Source organism: Benincasa hispida, chromosome 11 (assembly GCF_009727055.1).
Source record: "Benincasa hispida cultivar B227 chromosome 11, ASM972705v1, whole genome shotgun sequence".
Taxonomy (NCBI): Eukaryota; Viridiplantae; Streptophyta; class Magnoliopsida; order Cucurbitales; family Cucurbitaceae; genus Benincasa; species Benincasa hispida.
In genome coordinates, this window is record NC_052359.1 from 1,944,647 (window position 1) to 1,962,217 (window position 17,571).

The 17,571-nt window shown below is 35.4% G+C and overlaps 1 protein-coding gene and 1 non-coding gene across 5 annotated transcripts in view; both read right to left on the reverse strand.

The window, feature by feature from the left end:
* The window catches only part of LOC120092116, a 52,783-nt gene extending 37,292 nt beyond the window's left edge, over positions 1-15,491 (reverse strand). For 3 of the 4 annotated variants that reach the window (XM_039050327.1, XM_039050325.1, XM_039050326.1), the window contains exons 1-12: positions 15,129-15,491; positions 14,693-14,786; positions 14,198-14,292; positions 13,571-14,088; positions 13,250-13,460; positions 12,762-13,073; positions 9,281-9,428; positions 9,006-9,143; positions 8,657-8,738; positions 6,466-6,743; positions 6,230-6,343; positions 5,828-6,090 (exon numbers count right to left, since the gene is read on the reverse strand). In XM_039050327.1, the coding sequence (XP_038906255.1) occupies positions 5,828-6,090; positions 6,230-6,343; positions 6,466-6,743; positions 8,657-8,738; positions 9,006-9,143; positions 9,281-9,428; positions 12,762-13,073; positions 13,250-13,460; positions 13,571-14,088; positions 14,198-14,292; positions 14,693-14,786; positions 15,129-15,305 (2,430 nt within the window). In that variant the 5' untranslated portion in view covers positions 15,306-15,491. Of the gene's footprint in view, positions 1-5,827; positions 6,091-6,229; positions 6,344-6,465; positions 6,744-8,656; positions 8,739-9,005; positions 9,144-9,280; positions 9,429-12,761; positions 13,074-13,249; positions 13,461-13,570; positions 14,089-14,197; positions 14,293-14,692; positions 14,787-15,128 lie in introns of those variants that run through there. The other variant, XM_039050328.1, reaches the window with a different exon arrangement.
* A 1,766-nt stretch (positions 15,492-17,257) lies between these two features.
* TRNAA-AGC lies at positions 17,258-17,330 on the reverse strand. Its single transcript has one exon. It is a non-coding gene; the product is annotated as a tRNA-Ala (tRNA).
* Positions 17,331-17,571: the final 241 nt, after the last annotated feature.

The window sequence follows — 17,571 nt, forward strand, 5'->3', positions numbered from 1 at the left end:
CAGTTGACCTAAGTGCCGAAGCAACTTTCATGGTAGATCAAGTGAAGCAAATACATGAAGGAGGTTCGCCAACATTTAGAGAAATCTACTGCTGATTACAAATGTAGAGTTGATGAACATAGACAACCTGCTAATTTCAAAATTGGAGAATTGGTCATGGTACATTTGACGAAAACTAGATTGCCTAAAGGACAACATTCCAAACTCACCAACAAGAAGATCGGCCCTTTTTCTATCCTAGAGAAATTGGGTCCTAATGCATACCGTATAGATCTTCCACCAGCAATGAAAATCAGCTCAACACTTAATGTTCCAGACGTATATCATTACCATCCTCCAGATGAATTTGAACTCACTTAGCCAAACTCGATGGCGCGTTTGTTTCTCTCGGGCTGGTAGAGTTGATGTAGTGGTATTGTTGACTAGTTGTAGTTGAATTTAAGTTGTTAGAATTGAATTAAATGTTTCTTCAGGCTTTAACCTATTGTAACAACTAGCTGTAACAGAAGCAGTTTATTACCTTCTTTAACAGGTATCTTCCTTAGACTGACCGGCTCCCTAGGTCAACAACCACCTAATGTATATAAATAGGCCTTTATGCCTTCATTTCTAGTCATTAATAAAAGAAGTATTCTTGAATTCTTGAAGTAATACATCAGGTTGACACCCCCTTAGCGCCCTCATCCCTTTCAAACAAAACTAAACTCAATATAAATAAATATATGGCTAAAACTCAGCCCATACAAAGAAATAACAATATCAGACTATTACAACATAAGCCAAGAAATGGGCGAAACAAAGCAGAGCAAAAACCTCCACAAATCCAGGGACAAATTGACAAAACAACTACAAAAGAGACTCAATTTAAAAACTAGAACAGAAGTGATCCCGGGGGAATGTTTTTAGGCTCTTAAATTGTCGTTTCCTCTTTGCTTAAGCTGTTATGTGTCTTTTGGTCTGCCATTTTTAAAATTTCACAGTTGTAAATATTGCTTTTCTCTTTCCTCCTTAAATGTGCCTCTTTGTCTTCCTTGGTAGTGTTCACACTACCTTCTGATACAATCTGGCTAGTATGCTTGTCAGAGGCAGAAGAGATGTCTTCTCCAGCACCGGGGAGTTAGCCATTGCTTGAACTTTTGAATTTAACACGCCAAAAGGATTTCTTGAGAATGAAGGAAACTTTTTAATTGAATTTAAAAAATCCAAACCTGCTGGATTGAACGACTTATCAACTTCTTCATCAATCATGACCTGTTTTAGCCTTTGCAAATCAATTGGATTTGAGAAGTCCTTAACTAAAAGTTGACTTTTAGTAATTGATGGAGGTTCTAGCAGCTCTATATCATCAAAGTTTAAGAATATATTGCCTCTGTTATAATCTATAATTTCTATTGTAGCAGGCATTAATCCGCAAATATTCTTTTTAACTTATATTTTAGCTTCCGAGCAATTGAGTAGGTTGAGTGTTTCTGCAGCAATACATTCTAATCCTTCGAAATGAACCCCTATAGCTTTGAACGGCTTTCTGCACCAGTAGTCCAGGGGAAGGTTCTTAATTTTTAACCATCCTCCAAATCCTTTCATTAGCAATGGCCGGCTATGTTTAAATTTGTCCCGTTTTCAAACTTTAAATGAAACAGCCCCAGTTCCTGCCACTTTCCTAGGTTAGCAATGAAACCCTCCATCGAACCTTGGTGCAGCTGGATATTCCTAACTAGGAACAGGCCACTCCAAAAATGCTCTCCCCTCTCTCCTCCTTTTCTCCCTTCCCCCGCGCCCTCCCTTCCGATCACCCCACTGGAGCTCACCATGCCCTCCCTAGCCTTCCTTCCCTCTAACCGCCTCTCTCAACCCTCTCCTTCTGCCCTCCTTCCGGCCCCTTCCCTTCCCCCGACCTCCTTTCTTACTCTGTTTCTGCCCTGTTTCCAGTCTTGGCTTTTAACTCTTGCCGCATCAAGTGAAGGGGAGCACTTTGTGTGTAGGCTTTTCGACTCCTTGAAAGGGGTGTTTTCCGGTCATGGAGATTAAAAGTTGTAGCATTCTGGGTCATTTCTTTTGTATGTGACAAGAGGGTTCAGGATTCATAGTGGAAGATGTGAAAAGAGGTCAGTCCTTGTTCCTTTCTTTAGCAACAGCCATTTGGTTTAAAGCGAGTTTTAGAAGACTTTTGTTTGTTTCAACGGTTGAGTTCTTTTTGTTAAAGGAAAGAGTAGATGAGAGTTTCATACGTCTAGCCAAATTCAGAGTCAAAGATAATTGGTTTGTAGAATGTGCAATGTGGCCTGCCACAGGGGGAAGAAAGAACATAGCAGTCAAAGTTAGTGATTTCAGACCAATTAGCTTAACATCAGTGATATATAAGGTTGTTGCAAAGGTGTTAGCTGAAAGATTAAAATTGGTAATGCCTAGCATTATAACTTCTTCTCAAAGTACCTTTATTGAAGGAAGGCAAATTTTAGACCCCATCCTCATTGTTAACGAAGCTGTAGAAGAGTATAGAGTGAAAAAGAAGAAAGGGTGGATTCTCAAACTTGATTTGGAAAAGGTCTTCGACCGTGTTGATTGGGATTTCCTAGAAAAGGTGTTGAGAAGCAAAAACTTTGGTCAGAAATGGATAGATTGGAATCTGGACTGTGTTAAAAATCCAATGCTTTCAGTTTTCATCAATGGTAAACCAAGGGGAAGAGTGCCTGCCACAAGAGGTATTAGGCAAGGTGATCCCCTCTCACCTTTCCTTTTCCTTCTTGTAAGTGAAGTTTTAAGTGCTTTGGTGACCAAGATCATTCAAGCCGGTCTATATGAAGGTTTTGTGGTTGGCAAAGATAAAATTCAGATCTCCATCCTTCAATTTGCGGATGATATGCTTTTGTTTTGTAAGTATGACAGCAGCATGCTTGCAAAACTAAAGCAAACGGTGGAGTTTTTCGAATGGTGTTCAGGACAGAAGGTAAACTGGGATAAATCAGCCCTTTACGGTATAAATGTGGATGAAAATGAGTTGTTATCCATGGCTGCTTCATTAAATTGTAAGGCAGATCAGCTTCCAATCCTTTACCTTGGGCTGCCTTTAGGTGGATACCCGAAAAAATTGTCTTTTTGGCAACCTGTTTTGGACAACTTTCAAGCCAAATTGGACAAATGGAAGCGCTTCAATCTTTCTAGAGGTGGTAGAGTCACATTAAGCAAGTCAGTTTTGTCTAACCTCCCAACGCACTTTATGTCCATATTCATATTGCCGGATGGAGTTGCTTCAAAATTGGAGAAAATCACAAGGAACTTCTTTTGGGAAGGGCACAATGGCAGCAAGCTAAATCATTTGGTGAAGTGGGCTCTGGTACAAAAACCAATGACAGATGGAGGTCTCGGCCTTGGTGGATTCAAAACTATGAATTTAGCACTACTTGCTAAATGGGGCTGGAGATTTTTCAAAAAGGAAGGCTCATTTTGGGGGCAAGTTATCAGAAGCATTCATGGCACATATCCTTTTAATTGGCACACGACAGGTAAAGGGGGTAGAAGTTTGAGAAGCCCATAGATCAGTATTTTTAAGTCTTGGCTAAAAGTTGAGTCGTTGGCCACTTTCAAACTTGGAAATGGCAGCAGAATTGCATTTTGGCTGGACCCTTGGGTGGGAGTGATTCCTTTCAGTTCCTTATTTCCAAAGCTCTTCCAAATCACCTTGTTTCCAAATGGCTCGGTTGCTGACCATTGGGACATTAGTTTAGCTGCTTGGTCAATCACCTTTCGTCGATTGCTTAAAGAAGAGGAGATCATCTCTTTTCAAGATTTGCTTCGGGTCATTGCAACAAGGAAAGTTTCAGGAAGTTGTTGATAGCAAGGTATGGTCTATCTCAGCCTCTGGACTCTTTACGGTCAATTCACTTAGAATACACCTCTCCCACTCCTCCCCAATGGATAAAACTCTCTACTCGGCCCTGTGGAAGACTTGCAGCCCGAGAAAAATTGCTTTATGGTCAATTGAATGTAGCCTCGGTGTTGCAAAGCAAGCTGGCAGCCAGCTATATCTCTCCTTCAATATGCCCTTTGTGCCTAAATTGGTCAGAAGACTCCCTCCACCTTTTCTTTGTTTGTTCCTATTCAGTTTGGTGTTGGAATAAGCTGCTGTCCTTCTTCAACATTTCATGGGTTATGAGTAATGACTTTAAGGGTAACTTGTTGCAGCTTTTAGTTGGTATAAATCTACACAGATCCAGCAGTTTATTGTGGTTGAATGCAGTCAAGGCTCTGTTGGCTGATCTTTGGTTTGAAAGAAATCAAAGGGTATTCCATGATAAGGCTCTTGGTTGTCAAGATCAATTCAAATCAGCCCGTCGGCTAGCTTCTTCTTGGTGTATCCTATCCAAGCACTTTAATGTCTACTGTTTATCAGAATTCAATCTCAATTGGAGGGTGTTTGACTCCCTCCCAAGTGATGGGTTTTAGTCTCTTCAGCATCCAGCGGTTTTCTTAGATTTTCATTGATTTTTCAGTCTATTTATTTAAGTTTTAGACCTGTTGTTTGTTCCTTTCTGCTTTTCTTTTAAGCTAGTCTTAGTTTATCTTTGGATATGATGAGGGCACTAAGGGGATGTCAACCTAGTTGAGATGCCCGAGTGCACTAGCTGATCTGTTTGGTATTCGGTTGTTATTTAGCTCATTGTATAATCCTCTTGTACTTTGGGCTTTTGCTCGATATTCTCTTATATCAATGAATAGTTTCCTTTTCAAAAAAAAACCTTGGTGCAGCTTGATCAATGCATTCTCTGCAAACAAAGGATTAATGATTATTTTTGTTTGGAAGCAATCTTCCAAAACTTTTGTGATTTCTCTCAATCGTCGAGTATAAATAGCTTTGATATGATCCACAATTTCTCAAAATTTGGTTTAAATACTTCTGTATTCTTGCACACCCAGAAGCTCTGTTTTCCTACTACTGCAACAAAGGATTTCAACAGACTCTTCTCTTCAACGTTTCCAATGCTCTGTTTTTCCGACTTCGAAACAGAGGACTTCAAACCAGAGGATTGTGAGTGACAATTCGACTTTACCATTTCTGCATAATTCGTCTCTGCGACTAAGTTGATTGCTGATTGAAGCCCTGTGATTGCTGTTGGAGGGGATTTGATTGGCTCAATTGCCATGCCATGTATTCCTGATTCATTTGAAAACTTAGCAGCATTTTATGAAAGGACAGCCACCCCTCTTTGCTTCTCCCGAGAGGACTTGTATGAAGAAACGACCACCTATTGCCGGCCATGCTACACATCTCAGTATCCATCCTGCTTCAGTTCTGTACTTTGAAAGCTTTTTCCTTCCTTGTTCATCCCTTCCAGTTTTGAGAAAGAACCGGTTCTCTGATCCTCTTGTTAACTCTGCTATTGCATCTGTAAACCACCTTAGATGAGCTTATTCTCGACCCAAATACAATAGAACAAATTTAGAACCTTGCAACTTTCCACTTCCGTCGAGGCTTCTCTCCGTATGGTCCATAACTTGAAGACGTAATCCTTGTGAAAGCTCTCTCTTTGAGAAGGTCGTTGATAGTCTTACCGTGAAGTAGCCGGAAAGGTCGCTGGAGTTATGGAAAAGGCGAGCGGGCGGGGGGGGAGGTGGGCAGAAAGGAGGAGAGAGGGAGAGAGAGAACTTACCTTTACAATCCTATGTATATTTTTTACTTTAAATTTCCTAGAATAAATATCTCATCGCAATTAATAAATGGTTTTTTATTCTCCCTTGAAGGTATTGTATGCCTATATTCCCTAGAAATCTATCTTAAAGTAAATTCATTCATTATAGAGAAAATAGGAGAAAGAAACTAATGACGAACCGTCAGTATAGGTGTTAATTGATGTTCCTCCTTGACTGCAAGAAAAACCACTCTTGCCCATCGTTTTGCCTCACATTCCCATGCTACCAATTCTTCATCATCGTAAGTAACAGAAGCATCGGATGAATGATTATGATTCACAAATCTTTTAGGGAACTCAATAAGGCTCTTCATAAACTTTGTCTCGGTACTGCAGCAACTGCCACTGCAGCACTTCTTACCACACCCTAACAGCCAATTTTGCATTTTCCTCCTTAAGCAACCTAGAACAGAAGGTGGCAGAGATAAGAATAAACAAAAAGAACAGCAGATGAAGTGAGAATTATAATAACTTCAACACTCAGATTTTTTTTTATGAATAACCAGCTTGCATTCAGAAAAAATGAAGAAATGTTCTCTCACCTCCATAGTCAGTAGCCTCTCGTGGTATTGCTGAAATAAAATGCAGAACAACCTCAAGCGCTAAGTTTGATGTACACAAGACCGAAGCAGCAGCCTCCAGAGCTTTGGCACAAACTAACACCCATAAATGTGAAATGGTTATTCAATCTCTGACTATCAACTGATTTGACTTTCAACTTTCAATCACTAAACGAAAAACATCAATGACAACCTAACCATATGAAATAACCATAAACCTTGAAGGCGATAACTAGGATTGAAGTGTTGTTTGCTGCTCTCAACCACAAATCTCAGATCATCCAGCAATTCCAGTTTGCACTCCAGAGAATAAGTTGTGAAATCCCCCTGGGCTGATAGTGAAGAACCATTAAAGCACTCTCCTTCACTATTGTAGTCAAATTCAACTATTGAAGCAGCTGAAGCAATGCATTCAGATAGGCTGATCAACCCAACTCGACCAAATGATTTCTTCCTAGCCAAAGATGTGAGCTGATGCAAAAACACACGTCTTGTCCTACATTCATATTGAACAAGTTGAAATTGGGAAGAAAATATTGTTATATTTCTTTTATATTATGAATCAAATACAAAGTCTTCTTATATAAAAGAAAGACCAACTACCAATAAAGAAAAAGTCTTACAGATATAAATGATGAATATACACATAATAAACATCTGATATCACAAGAGATGAAGAAAATCCAACACAATATAAAATAAAACATGCAACAATCACATCAAATTTTAAGCCGCCAGCCCCATTTGGCATTCAATTTGTGTAAATAACACTTGAGAAAGTAATGATCAAATAACCTTGACCATAGTGTGGATAATTACAGGTTTCAGCAGAGGAAGAGTTTCGAACTTCCAAGCTCCAAGATGGGCCAAGGCTACAAACAAAGAAGCACGAACACTTCATTTGACTAGCGTGTCTGTGTGATACTTGGACACCCCGACACTTGTTGAACACATATCGGACACTTGTTAGTGCAACAAATATGTTATACATGCATAGAACACTTGTTCAGTAGACTAAAAAGACATATGTATGACAATAATAATAACTTTTGAGCTTGAAATACATCAAGCCAAGTTTTTTAAGCATATTAATACATCAACCCATTAGCTTTGAATTTTCTTGTTGGTATAAAAATGGTATATATTTTTAAAAATATATATTTTAATAAGTGTGTCATTTTCGTGTCGTGTCATATATGTGTCTCGTATATGTATCTGTCCTTCTTAGGCTACAACAAATAGGGGATGATGCATGCAATCTAGGGGGTTTCCACCTACCGTCATAGGCAATTACCAAACTTCCCAAGATCCCAACAAACCAATAGTTTGGATCCAGGGGCAAGCAAAACCACCTTAAAATACAAAAAAATTTAGATAAGAGAACTGCTACCCATCAATCACAAGTAACTCACTAAATCAGCTCAGCTAGAGAATATCTGCCAAGGCCCTCATTTATTATGTTTTTCTTAACAAGAAACAATTTTTAATTGATATATTTTTTGAACCAGTGACAAAACTCTTTATTAATAAAATGAAAAGAGAATAATGCTCAAGTGGTGCAAACACCACAAGGGAGTCGAATAATAAAAGCAAAAAACAAATAAAACGAGAACAATCCTTAACACTATAGCAAGACCCTATTAAGCAAAAATAAATAATGTTGATATAATGATTACAAATCTTATCAAATAGCCACCAACCAAAGCCGACTCAAAACAATGTCAATATTCCATCACTATAATATTTGTAGTTATAACAAAGAATTTAATCTTCTTGAGAATTGTCACCTTCTACAACGAGGTAAAGACATAGCCACTAGAGAGAGAGGGATTGACCAGACACTGAAAAGGAAACTACGAGAAATTTTCTCGAGAAGGATTCGGATTCCAAAGAAAAACATCATTTCTCTTTTGAATAAAAGGAAACTCCCCAATCAAAGATAAAAAGAGTCATGATATCCATTTCCTTATGGACGATGGACGATGGAACCCAACAATAGAGGAGACCTTCCCGAATGAGAAAAGACTGCTGCCACGGTATGATTTCTCATGGAAGAAAGATGATATAAACATGGAAATAAAGTTTGTGATATTAAGTTGGTTTCTTTTTTCGAACAAGATACGACACTTGTCATTAAGAGAAGGAAAATGGGCTATTGTTCAGAGATAGAAACTCCAAAAGGAGCAAGAGAAAACAAAGCAGAAAATAGAAGAATAGGAAAAAACATCAGCAAAGTAAACATAATGAATCATAAAGTTAAAACTAAAAAGGAACAAAGAAAACAGCCGAATTGCAATGGATAACCATCAAGTCAGTTCCTTTTGTAGTGAGCTTTCAGTGAATGTTTTGTGATATTTAGTCCGTTTCCTTAAAATTACTCTAATCAACCAAAAGAATATTATACCATACCTTCCATCAAGAATGTTTGCATATTGACATATAAAACGGGCTGCACCTTCAACTGTCTTGGATGAGTAAACTCCTTTTAAACCTGAATAAATATATGTTATCATATCATCTTTTTAAGTTTCAAACCATAATGCTCCAATCCACATACGATTAAAATAATGACTAGGAAATTTGAACATCCTCATTTTCATCCACCACAAAACTATTGTCCATCCAATCACAAACTGTAGACAATGCCTTACGCAAATTATTTGATAATCGAAGAAGAATCCTTTGTCTCAACATAAGAGGTTCAAGCTGACTTAAACATGAAGATAGCCCAGAGGACATAAATATGTTATGAACTGACCGAAATCTTTGTGCTGCACAGGATCATTGAGTGCTTCAATGAAAGGTCCAATAATAAAAGTTTCTGGCACTGACTTTAAACAAGGAACTTTTTCCCTCCACTCAATGGCCAAGAAGGACTGCATGATCAAGCATCTAACTGCAATAAACAAGAAGGGATGACATAATTCATTGAGCAAAACTCATAAAATTTCAATCCAAAAAGATACATTACATACATCAAGAGTTCCATTTTGCCCACCCATACTATTGACTAAATGAACAAATTAGTGGTACCTAAAGGATTATCATGGTGGAATCCCCGAACCCACAAGATTGATAACCAACTAAAGATTTCCCCAGACATTTCAATTTGGTTCTGATGAACGCCACTACTGAAGCTGTCCATATTAGTAGAGGCCGGATCTTGTAGTAAGAAGGATATCTGCGAGAAAACTTTGGTAATTAGTAACGACACTGAAAACAACTGGTTAAACTTTATATGAAATACATGTTTGAAATTTTTAAATGATCTTGATTTTATGCAAAGAACAAAGGATTGGGAGTTCCAGTTCCAAAACAAAAAAGGGTCAGAAAAGTCCCAAGTAGATGGTATAAATCGAGTTCCTTAATGAATATAAATAGAGAAATTAAAAGAAACTTGTGCAGTGGCCGAGAACTGCACACAGCCACATAATAATAATTGTCTTCTGGTACATTAAATAACTATTCTCACTTTTATACAAGAAAACAGATTGATCGGATTTATGTAAAACAATATGTTCATTAGCATATCAATAATAATCAGTACTTTGACTTTTATAAATTATAAATTATTTTAGAAAAACATAATAAACAAGATTACAATATTCCTCTATTTCGTTGGAATATTTTTTTGAAAGGAAACAGAAATTTTCATTGATGTAATAAAAAGAGACTAACGCACAAAATTACAAGGAAACAAAAATAAAAGAAGAAAAAAGAAAAACAACAGAAGCACTATAAACACCCACAACCCAATAGAAATCAAAGATCAACCATGAAAGAAAAAGTTCCCAAAACAAACAAAAGCAGATTGGCAGAGTGAACTGATCTATATATATATATATATATATATTTTAAGATNAAAAAATATCTCATTGAACAAATGAAATAAGGGGAGACCCCAAGCACCTAAGGTTACAAAGAGACTGTAGTGAACTGATTCATTAAAGCAGTTTTGAAACCCCAGGACATAATTTTCCAACCAATAAAACAAGGTTGTGATTTATTAAGGCAAACATAATCAATACCATTTATTGGATAAACTAGAAATAAATATAAAAGTAGGGACAAAAGAAAAAATCAAATGTTTATCGCCTTGAACCCCTTTTTAATATGTTGTTGAACTATAGATTATATATCCCATTTTTACTAAAAATAAATAAATAGAAATAGACCATATAACCCCCATGGCATGTAAACTTAGGTATTACAGTGCAAAATAATAAATTCTTTGGAGCAAATGCAAGGTTTAAAATACGTTTGATTCCCATACATTTTCAAGATAAGCATTTAAATTTGTCCATATAATGTACCCCCATGGCTGGTAAACTTAGGTATTACAGTGCAGAATAATAAATTCTTTGGAGCACATGCAAGGTTTAAAATACGTTTGGTTACCAAACATTTTCAAGATAAGCATTTAAATTATTCCATATAAGATACTTGACATCTAAATCCTAATCCCAAACTACAAAATAAGCATAAGCCTAAACCACCCACACCCACCTACCTAAGCCACATTAAGCTTCTTGGGGATGGGGTAGCCATATTATGTACTTAGATGGTGCAATCACTAGCTTCATTTATACACCACGTTATTTTTGTTTATATAGGAAAATTTAGGTATGAAACAATCGAGATAGGAGGACAAGCAACCCCCATCATCCAACGATTGGATATTTCAAATGGTCTCCAAATGAATCGAGAACATGGATTAACTAAAAAAAATTGAAAATCTGGGGACCCTGAAGCAAACAGTGTCAAAAGAAACATCACTACACTTGTCCTCAAATAACTATCTTGAACAAGATACAAACTTCACATTATTTAAGATACAAAAATTTTTTTTTTTTTTTGAAACAGAAACGAGCCTCTTTATTAGAATAAAAAGAGACTAATGCTTAAGGTACAAGAGAATTATACGAAGAGCATGAATAAAAAATAAAATGAGACAAACAAAGCAAAACTAAACAAAAGGATCAGGAAGCGCACCCAAGCATCTCAACTAGGCTGACACCCCCTTAGCGCCCTCATCATGTCCATACAACGGTACAAAGGTCGAAGAAATACAAGAAAAATCTCAAAGGGAGTGAAAGTAAGAAATAAAATTTTAAAAACAACAAACAACATGAGTGAACTTTGAGCTTAAAACCTAGTGAGGAAACCGAACATGTCCCTATTTATACAAATATCATTATGAGAATAATAGCAAACATATTAGAAAGAGAACACCAATGGGATGCTATGAATGTAGTTATATTGAATTTTTCGATCCGAGTTTTAGACTTGTCTTTAAAAATCCTGTGGTTTCCATTTCCCTCAAACTATAGTTCTCTTTGACAGCATTGACCCAAAGAAATGACCATGTGGAGATAAAACCAGCCCATATAAATTATAATAATTGGAGGGTGTTCCGGCTTGCATTATTATCAAAGACCCACTGAATCTTCAGGCTACTAATGTTAACAAGGGAGCTACCCAATCTACTTTTTAACAATCTAACTCCTTGGGTTTTGACTTCAAACTATCTGAGCTTGTGGGCTTCATTTACCTTTCAGCAGGATATTCATTGCTGAATTCAACTTCTTGCTTCTATAATGGGCTTACAATTTGCTAATGCTCCAGGTCTGCCTCTCCTTTAGGGCTATCATTTTCCTGCCTGTCAAAAATTTCAACATTGTTTGATCTCGAGCATTTGCCTCTTAAACCAGACCTTTGTCTTCTACCCATCCAAAGTACTATTGTACAGAAAACCAGAAAAACTAAACCCATGCTTTTGATCCAATGAGTACATGTAGTATCTAGTATACATTGTCATTAGGCAATGACCTTCTTCATTAGAGAGACTGTCTGATGGCCGCCTCAAAGAATAAACATCCACAAGTGCAAACCACTAGAACTTCACTGGAAAACTTCACTCCCTTTTGCCATTCTCTAATTCAGTATCAGAAGAGTTAAAGCTAAAATAATTGCCTTTAATTTCAATGAACACCTCCAAACAAATTGTTTATCTCATTATCTGATAAAGCTACTAACATTATCTTCATTCATCTTAAAGTTTTCACCTTTCCATAAAGAGAGGAGGTTATGAATCTTGATCATCCATGTAACAAGAAATTACACACACTATGCCGTACAAAAGTTTATTCCATTATTCGAACTTGGACCAAAAAACAAGCCTAATATTGCCTACCTTTTGTACTGACACAATAAATCTGCTTCTTCCACCTCCACATTAGCTCATCTAAACAGTGCTTTGTCAAGGTGAGACTACATTTGATTTATATATTAACGAAGAAAAGGAATGGATGTGATACTACCATACATACTAAATACATAACACACATGTATAAACAACATGAAGGACTATGTACTATGTAAAAAGTGAAGATTTAGGCATCCACCTAAGAATAAATGTCAAACAAAAACGACTGTGGAGGGAGGGGGTGTCCACTTTAAAATTATACAAAAGAACGGAGGATGAACGTTGAGAAAATATTAAATGTGAATGAACCTGGTGACACCAAGCAGCTTCAACCAAGTGTGAACCATATTCTTCAAGCATTTCATAAAGAAGTATGAATGCTTCCCACTGTTGCTGCCGGCTATTTGTTACAATTTCATGTTGGCTGCAAATTTGCCCTACACCCAGTGAATTTGCTTCCTTATTGGCCCATCTTTCCCTTTTGGTAATACCTCGAACATTATTGTCTTTTCCACGTGAAATTGTCTTTGGAACCATAGATGTGTTGCCTCTTCCATTTATAGATAGTGCTTTCTTCAATATATATAGTGATTGCTTCCTCACCGAGCTCTCCTTATCCACCTAAACAGGCTCCACAAACAAACATAATCAACCCAACCACAAATATGAAATAAATATTTTTCTAGAAACAAACATGAAATAAAATTGTTTTAACTTTTAAGTCACTCTAAAATCCTTAATTGTACAAGTAAATGAATCTCAATCAACAAGAAACAATCAAAGGCATGCTTGAGTACCAAGCCTCTTTTAATTTCATCCCAAAAATCTTTATCAGCCCTTATGTCAAATTCTTCTCCGTCATCACACATTCCAGCACCTCCAAGCTCTTCATTGTGAGGGAAAAAACATAAATAAAGAGACAAAATCCTATAGGCATCTCTTCTCTCCAAAGTTCCAAATGAAAATAGTTTTTTGCAACATTTCCATATTTTCATGAGGAAACGGTTCCTGTAAGACAACCATGTGCATTAAGAGAATAATGAAGTGAAACAGAATTCTTAAATCTAGGGCAAGCTACATGTTTGAACCATAAATTTCAAAGAACTTTTAAGTCTAACCTGGAGAGATTACATGCATGGCCTTTAATGGAGATCTCTAAAGAATGGTGAGAAAGAAGTGCTTCAAAGATTACTGGAAGAAGATAGCAAATGGCACAAGATCGATGATCCGAGCTTTGTAAAAGCATTTGGGCAGATAAATTGCAAATATCCCAAATTAGTTTAACAGTAAACTCTTCAGCTTTTTGGTACCCATTTGACACCACTACGCCTGATGTTTGTGGTGCTTGTGTATTACAAAAGACAGCATCTAACATTATAGACAAAACATGGCATGCTAGTGGTAATTGAAGGAATCGATAGCCTTTCGTCATCTGATTATCCATTCTAGGTTCGTGCACAGGGAAATTTGAGCCCAAAATGACAGAACATCCGTCACCCTCAAAGGTGTCCAACTCAACATTTTGCTGCACGCTCGTGGAATAAAGAGCTGAACTTATACAAAATGGAACTAGGGTTGCTTCGACAATAGGCCATGAGTTCGTCTCACTTACAACATCAATGAATGATTCAGAGACCTGATATCAATAAATGAAGTCAACAGGATAATTAGCATAAAGCACCAGCATAGTTGGAAACTGAAGGTCCAGTTATCATCAAATCAAACAAGCTTTTAAAAAATAGTACCTGGTTTAGCATTTCCCGATTCAATGTAGCTGCCTTATTTATCAAAGGAACAAAACTTTTCCATATAAATGACTTCAAAGCATCAGGATTAGCACCTAAGGATTAAATCAGCAGACCATATGATTTACAGCACATTACAGCCTAAAAGATTCTGTCCTCTCCCTAATCCGAATAGCTGGAGTAATAGCACACATTATGACCCAAAAGAAACCCCAACATAATATTGAAAAATCACTACTCTGAAACCAAAAGAGTACAGAGACATGTAGAACTTCTTTCCTTCCTTTTTTTTTTCCATTTTTGAAAGAGGACAGACAAATCAACTTGATTTTGAGGGTAGAGTAGTCCCTTGTGGAGTATAAGATATAAATCATTGAGTATAAAGAACTATCATTGATGAACAGTCTTGTTTCTTCCTAAAAAAAATTACATGACCCTAAGTGAAGATTAAAAGGGCAATCATTTGGAAAAATATGGGTACAGATGATGACTGACCATTTTTTTTTAGTATGTGGCACAGCGCGCATACCAAAGATGTGATGTAATTACATTGATCAGCATCAAACTTCCCCTCCTTCATGGCAGCATCCTATCCAAAACAATTACTTCCCAGCTTAAACAACAACTTCAATTATCTTTCACCACATTTCACCATTATTAAACAATTTTAGAGTTGAAAGTTATGAAATTATAGCCAACCTCTTGTTCAAATTATAGGAACTCGTGACTATAAGAAACCAACAAAAACATATATAGATGCAACATACATAGATAAATAAATATTCGTGATATAGTTTCTATGATGAGTTTCACACATGCACACAGATATGAAAAGTTATTTTCCCCACATGGGCAATATGTATTTGCCTGCATTTCTTTTTTCACCAAAATTATATTACAATTGAAGAAGTGGGAATTTTCAGAGTAATACATCAATGTTTTTGGGAAAAGTCTCGAGAAGCGAATCGAAAAGCTCAGATGGGGATAACCCAGTAGAAGCAAAAAGGCAATCTAAAATAGCTGGAACTGCCATTGGAGGCACTCTCCGGAAGCTTTCTGACAATGAACTGAAAACAGAGGCCATGGAAAAAGCTTTGTTGTCAGACATCTTCGCTCGCCACAATTGGAAGATGTCTAGAAATGCTTTGAATTCAAACGGTCCGAATCATAAACCCTAGGGTTTTTGTTTTCTGTTAAGTTTATGCTCTCTTCTTTTCCCCTCTAAAAATGCACTACCGGAGGTACCCGCCACATTCTCTCTCAAGAGATTTGTTTTTCTTTTACGTTCTTTTTCTTTTTCTACCAAATGCTATATGGTCCTTAAATTTTGGACTCAAGTTTTCTTTTAGTCCTTGAATTGTATATTTAGTCTTTAAATTTTGATTTTTTGTTTAAATTTAATTCTTTTCTTTCTGTTACAATTTTATTGAGTTTTATTTCAATTTAATTTTAAAATTTTTAATTTTATACTTTTAATTTTAATTTTTTTACTATATATTTATTTTAGTCTTTATTGTTAATTAATTTTAAATAATTAAAATTAATTAAGTTTCACTATTTTCTTATCTCTATTAAAATTTAATTTCATATTTATTTTAAATTAATTAATAGACATTGAGTTCAATAACTAACGATGAATATTTAATGAAAAAATTAAGATTAAAAGTATAAAATCTTGTAGCATATGAATCAAATTGAAACAAAACTCAAATTTCAAGGTAAAATTACATTTTGAAATTTACAGACTAATTTTAAACCAAACTCAAAATTTAAGCATCTATTAAAATGAACATGTCAACTATGTTGAGAATTTCAACATCATCGTCAAAATTAGTATAACTCAAATGACATAATATATGAGCTTCCAACCTCAAGATTAGAGACTCTATTATTCCATCCTATATTTTGTAAAAATAAAAATTGGCATAATCGTTTGATTTTTTTCAAAATTTTTTTTAATAAAATGATATTTAAAAAATATTTTGAGACTGTTTCAAAAATTATTTTAAGTAGTTACCAACATTTCAATTTTTTTAAAATGGTTTATTTTTAAAATTAAATCAAACATGCCCCAAGTATTTGGACATTCAATAAATTGGCTAAGTATTTGGACACTCAATAAATGGGCAAAATCCACTTTAACATTTTCTCATTAAAAAAAAAAAAAAAAAACCACTTTAACCTCCGAAACTCCAACGATGGGTCAATGAAGCCTAGCAATATGCCAAGTAGGTGTGTTCAAAAAATTCGATGACCCAAAAAAATCGATCAATCCAACCTAACTCATGCGGTTTGGGTTATGTTATCAACTCATTTGGGTTGGATTGGATTCAAATAAATGAAAATTTGATGGGTTTGGTTGATTTGAGGGTTCACCTAATATAACCCGAACCAACTCAAATTTATTATTACCTTTAAAATATATTTTTTATTACTTATAACACAATTATTTATACATATATTAATTTTAATTTTATTTAATTTAAATATTTTTTTAATAATTTATTGTTCAACAACTGTTTCTTTATATTTTAGAAAGAAAATTTTCACTGTTTAAATTGAAATTGAGTTGTTCATCTTAATTCAATATATGAAAATAATTAAATAAGTTTTTTACATATTTACGTTGTGCTTCTTTTTAGAACAAAATTTTAATAAAGGTTATTTGGGTTGAAAATTTATAAACCAAACAATTGGGCTTGGTCTAAAAAGTCTTTCTAACTCAATCCATAAACACCCCTAATACCAAGTGGGTGAACTATTATTTTTTTTATCACGTAAAACTCTTGTTTTTAAAATTTTGATTACTTTGATCACATAATCCCATAATTCAAAAAGAATTTTAAATTTCATAGAAACTGAAGAAAAAAACAATTTTTGTTTTAAAAACCAAAAAAAGAATCAATTTGTTGAAAATTAGGAAAATTAGGCGGGCCCATAAGAAGGCCTGGGCCCTGTTAGCGTGAGAAATACTGCGGCCCATAAAATAAAAGGCTAGCCACAGCCAGTTTCGCTTCGCACATGAAAATAATTAAAAATTACAAAAAAAAAAAAAAAAATTGGAGATGCGGGGTATCGATCCCCGTACCTCTCGCATGCTAAGCGAGCGCTCTACCATCTGAGCTACATCCCCAATATTATACAGAGAGAGAATTTAAATATTTAGTCAATGTATTTTTATTATATCATGGAAAAATGGACAAAATACAGCTAAAATATTTTAATGAGAATTTTAATTTATTTAAACATATTGAAATGTTCATATCTAAAACTTGAGGGGAACCATCATTTCAGGGATTCCCTTCAAACAATATTTTTTTCTTAAATAAATAAATAATGTGGAAAACAATGGGAAAAAGTACGAAAAAGACAAA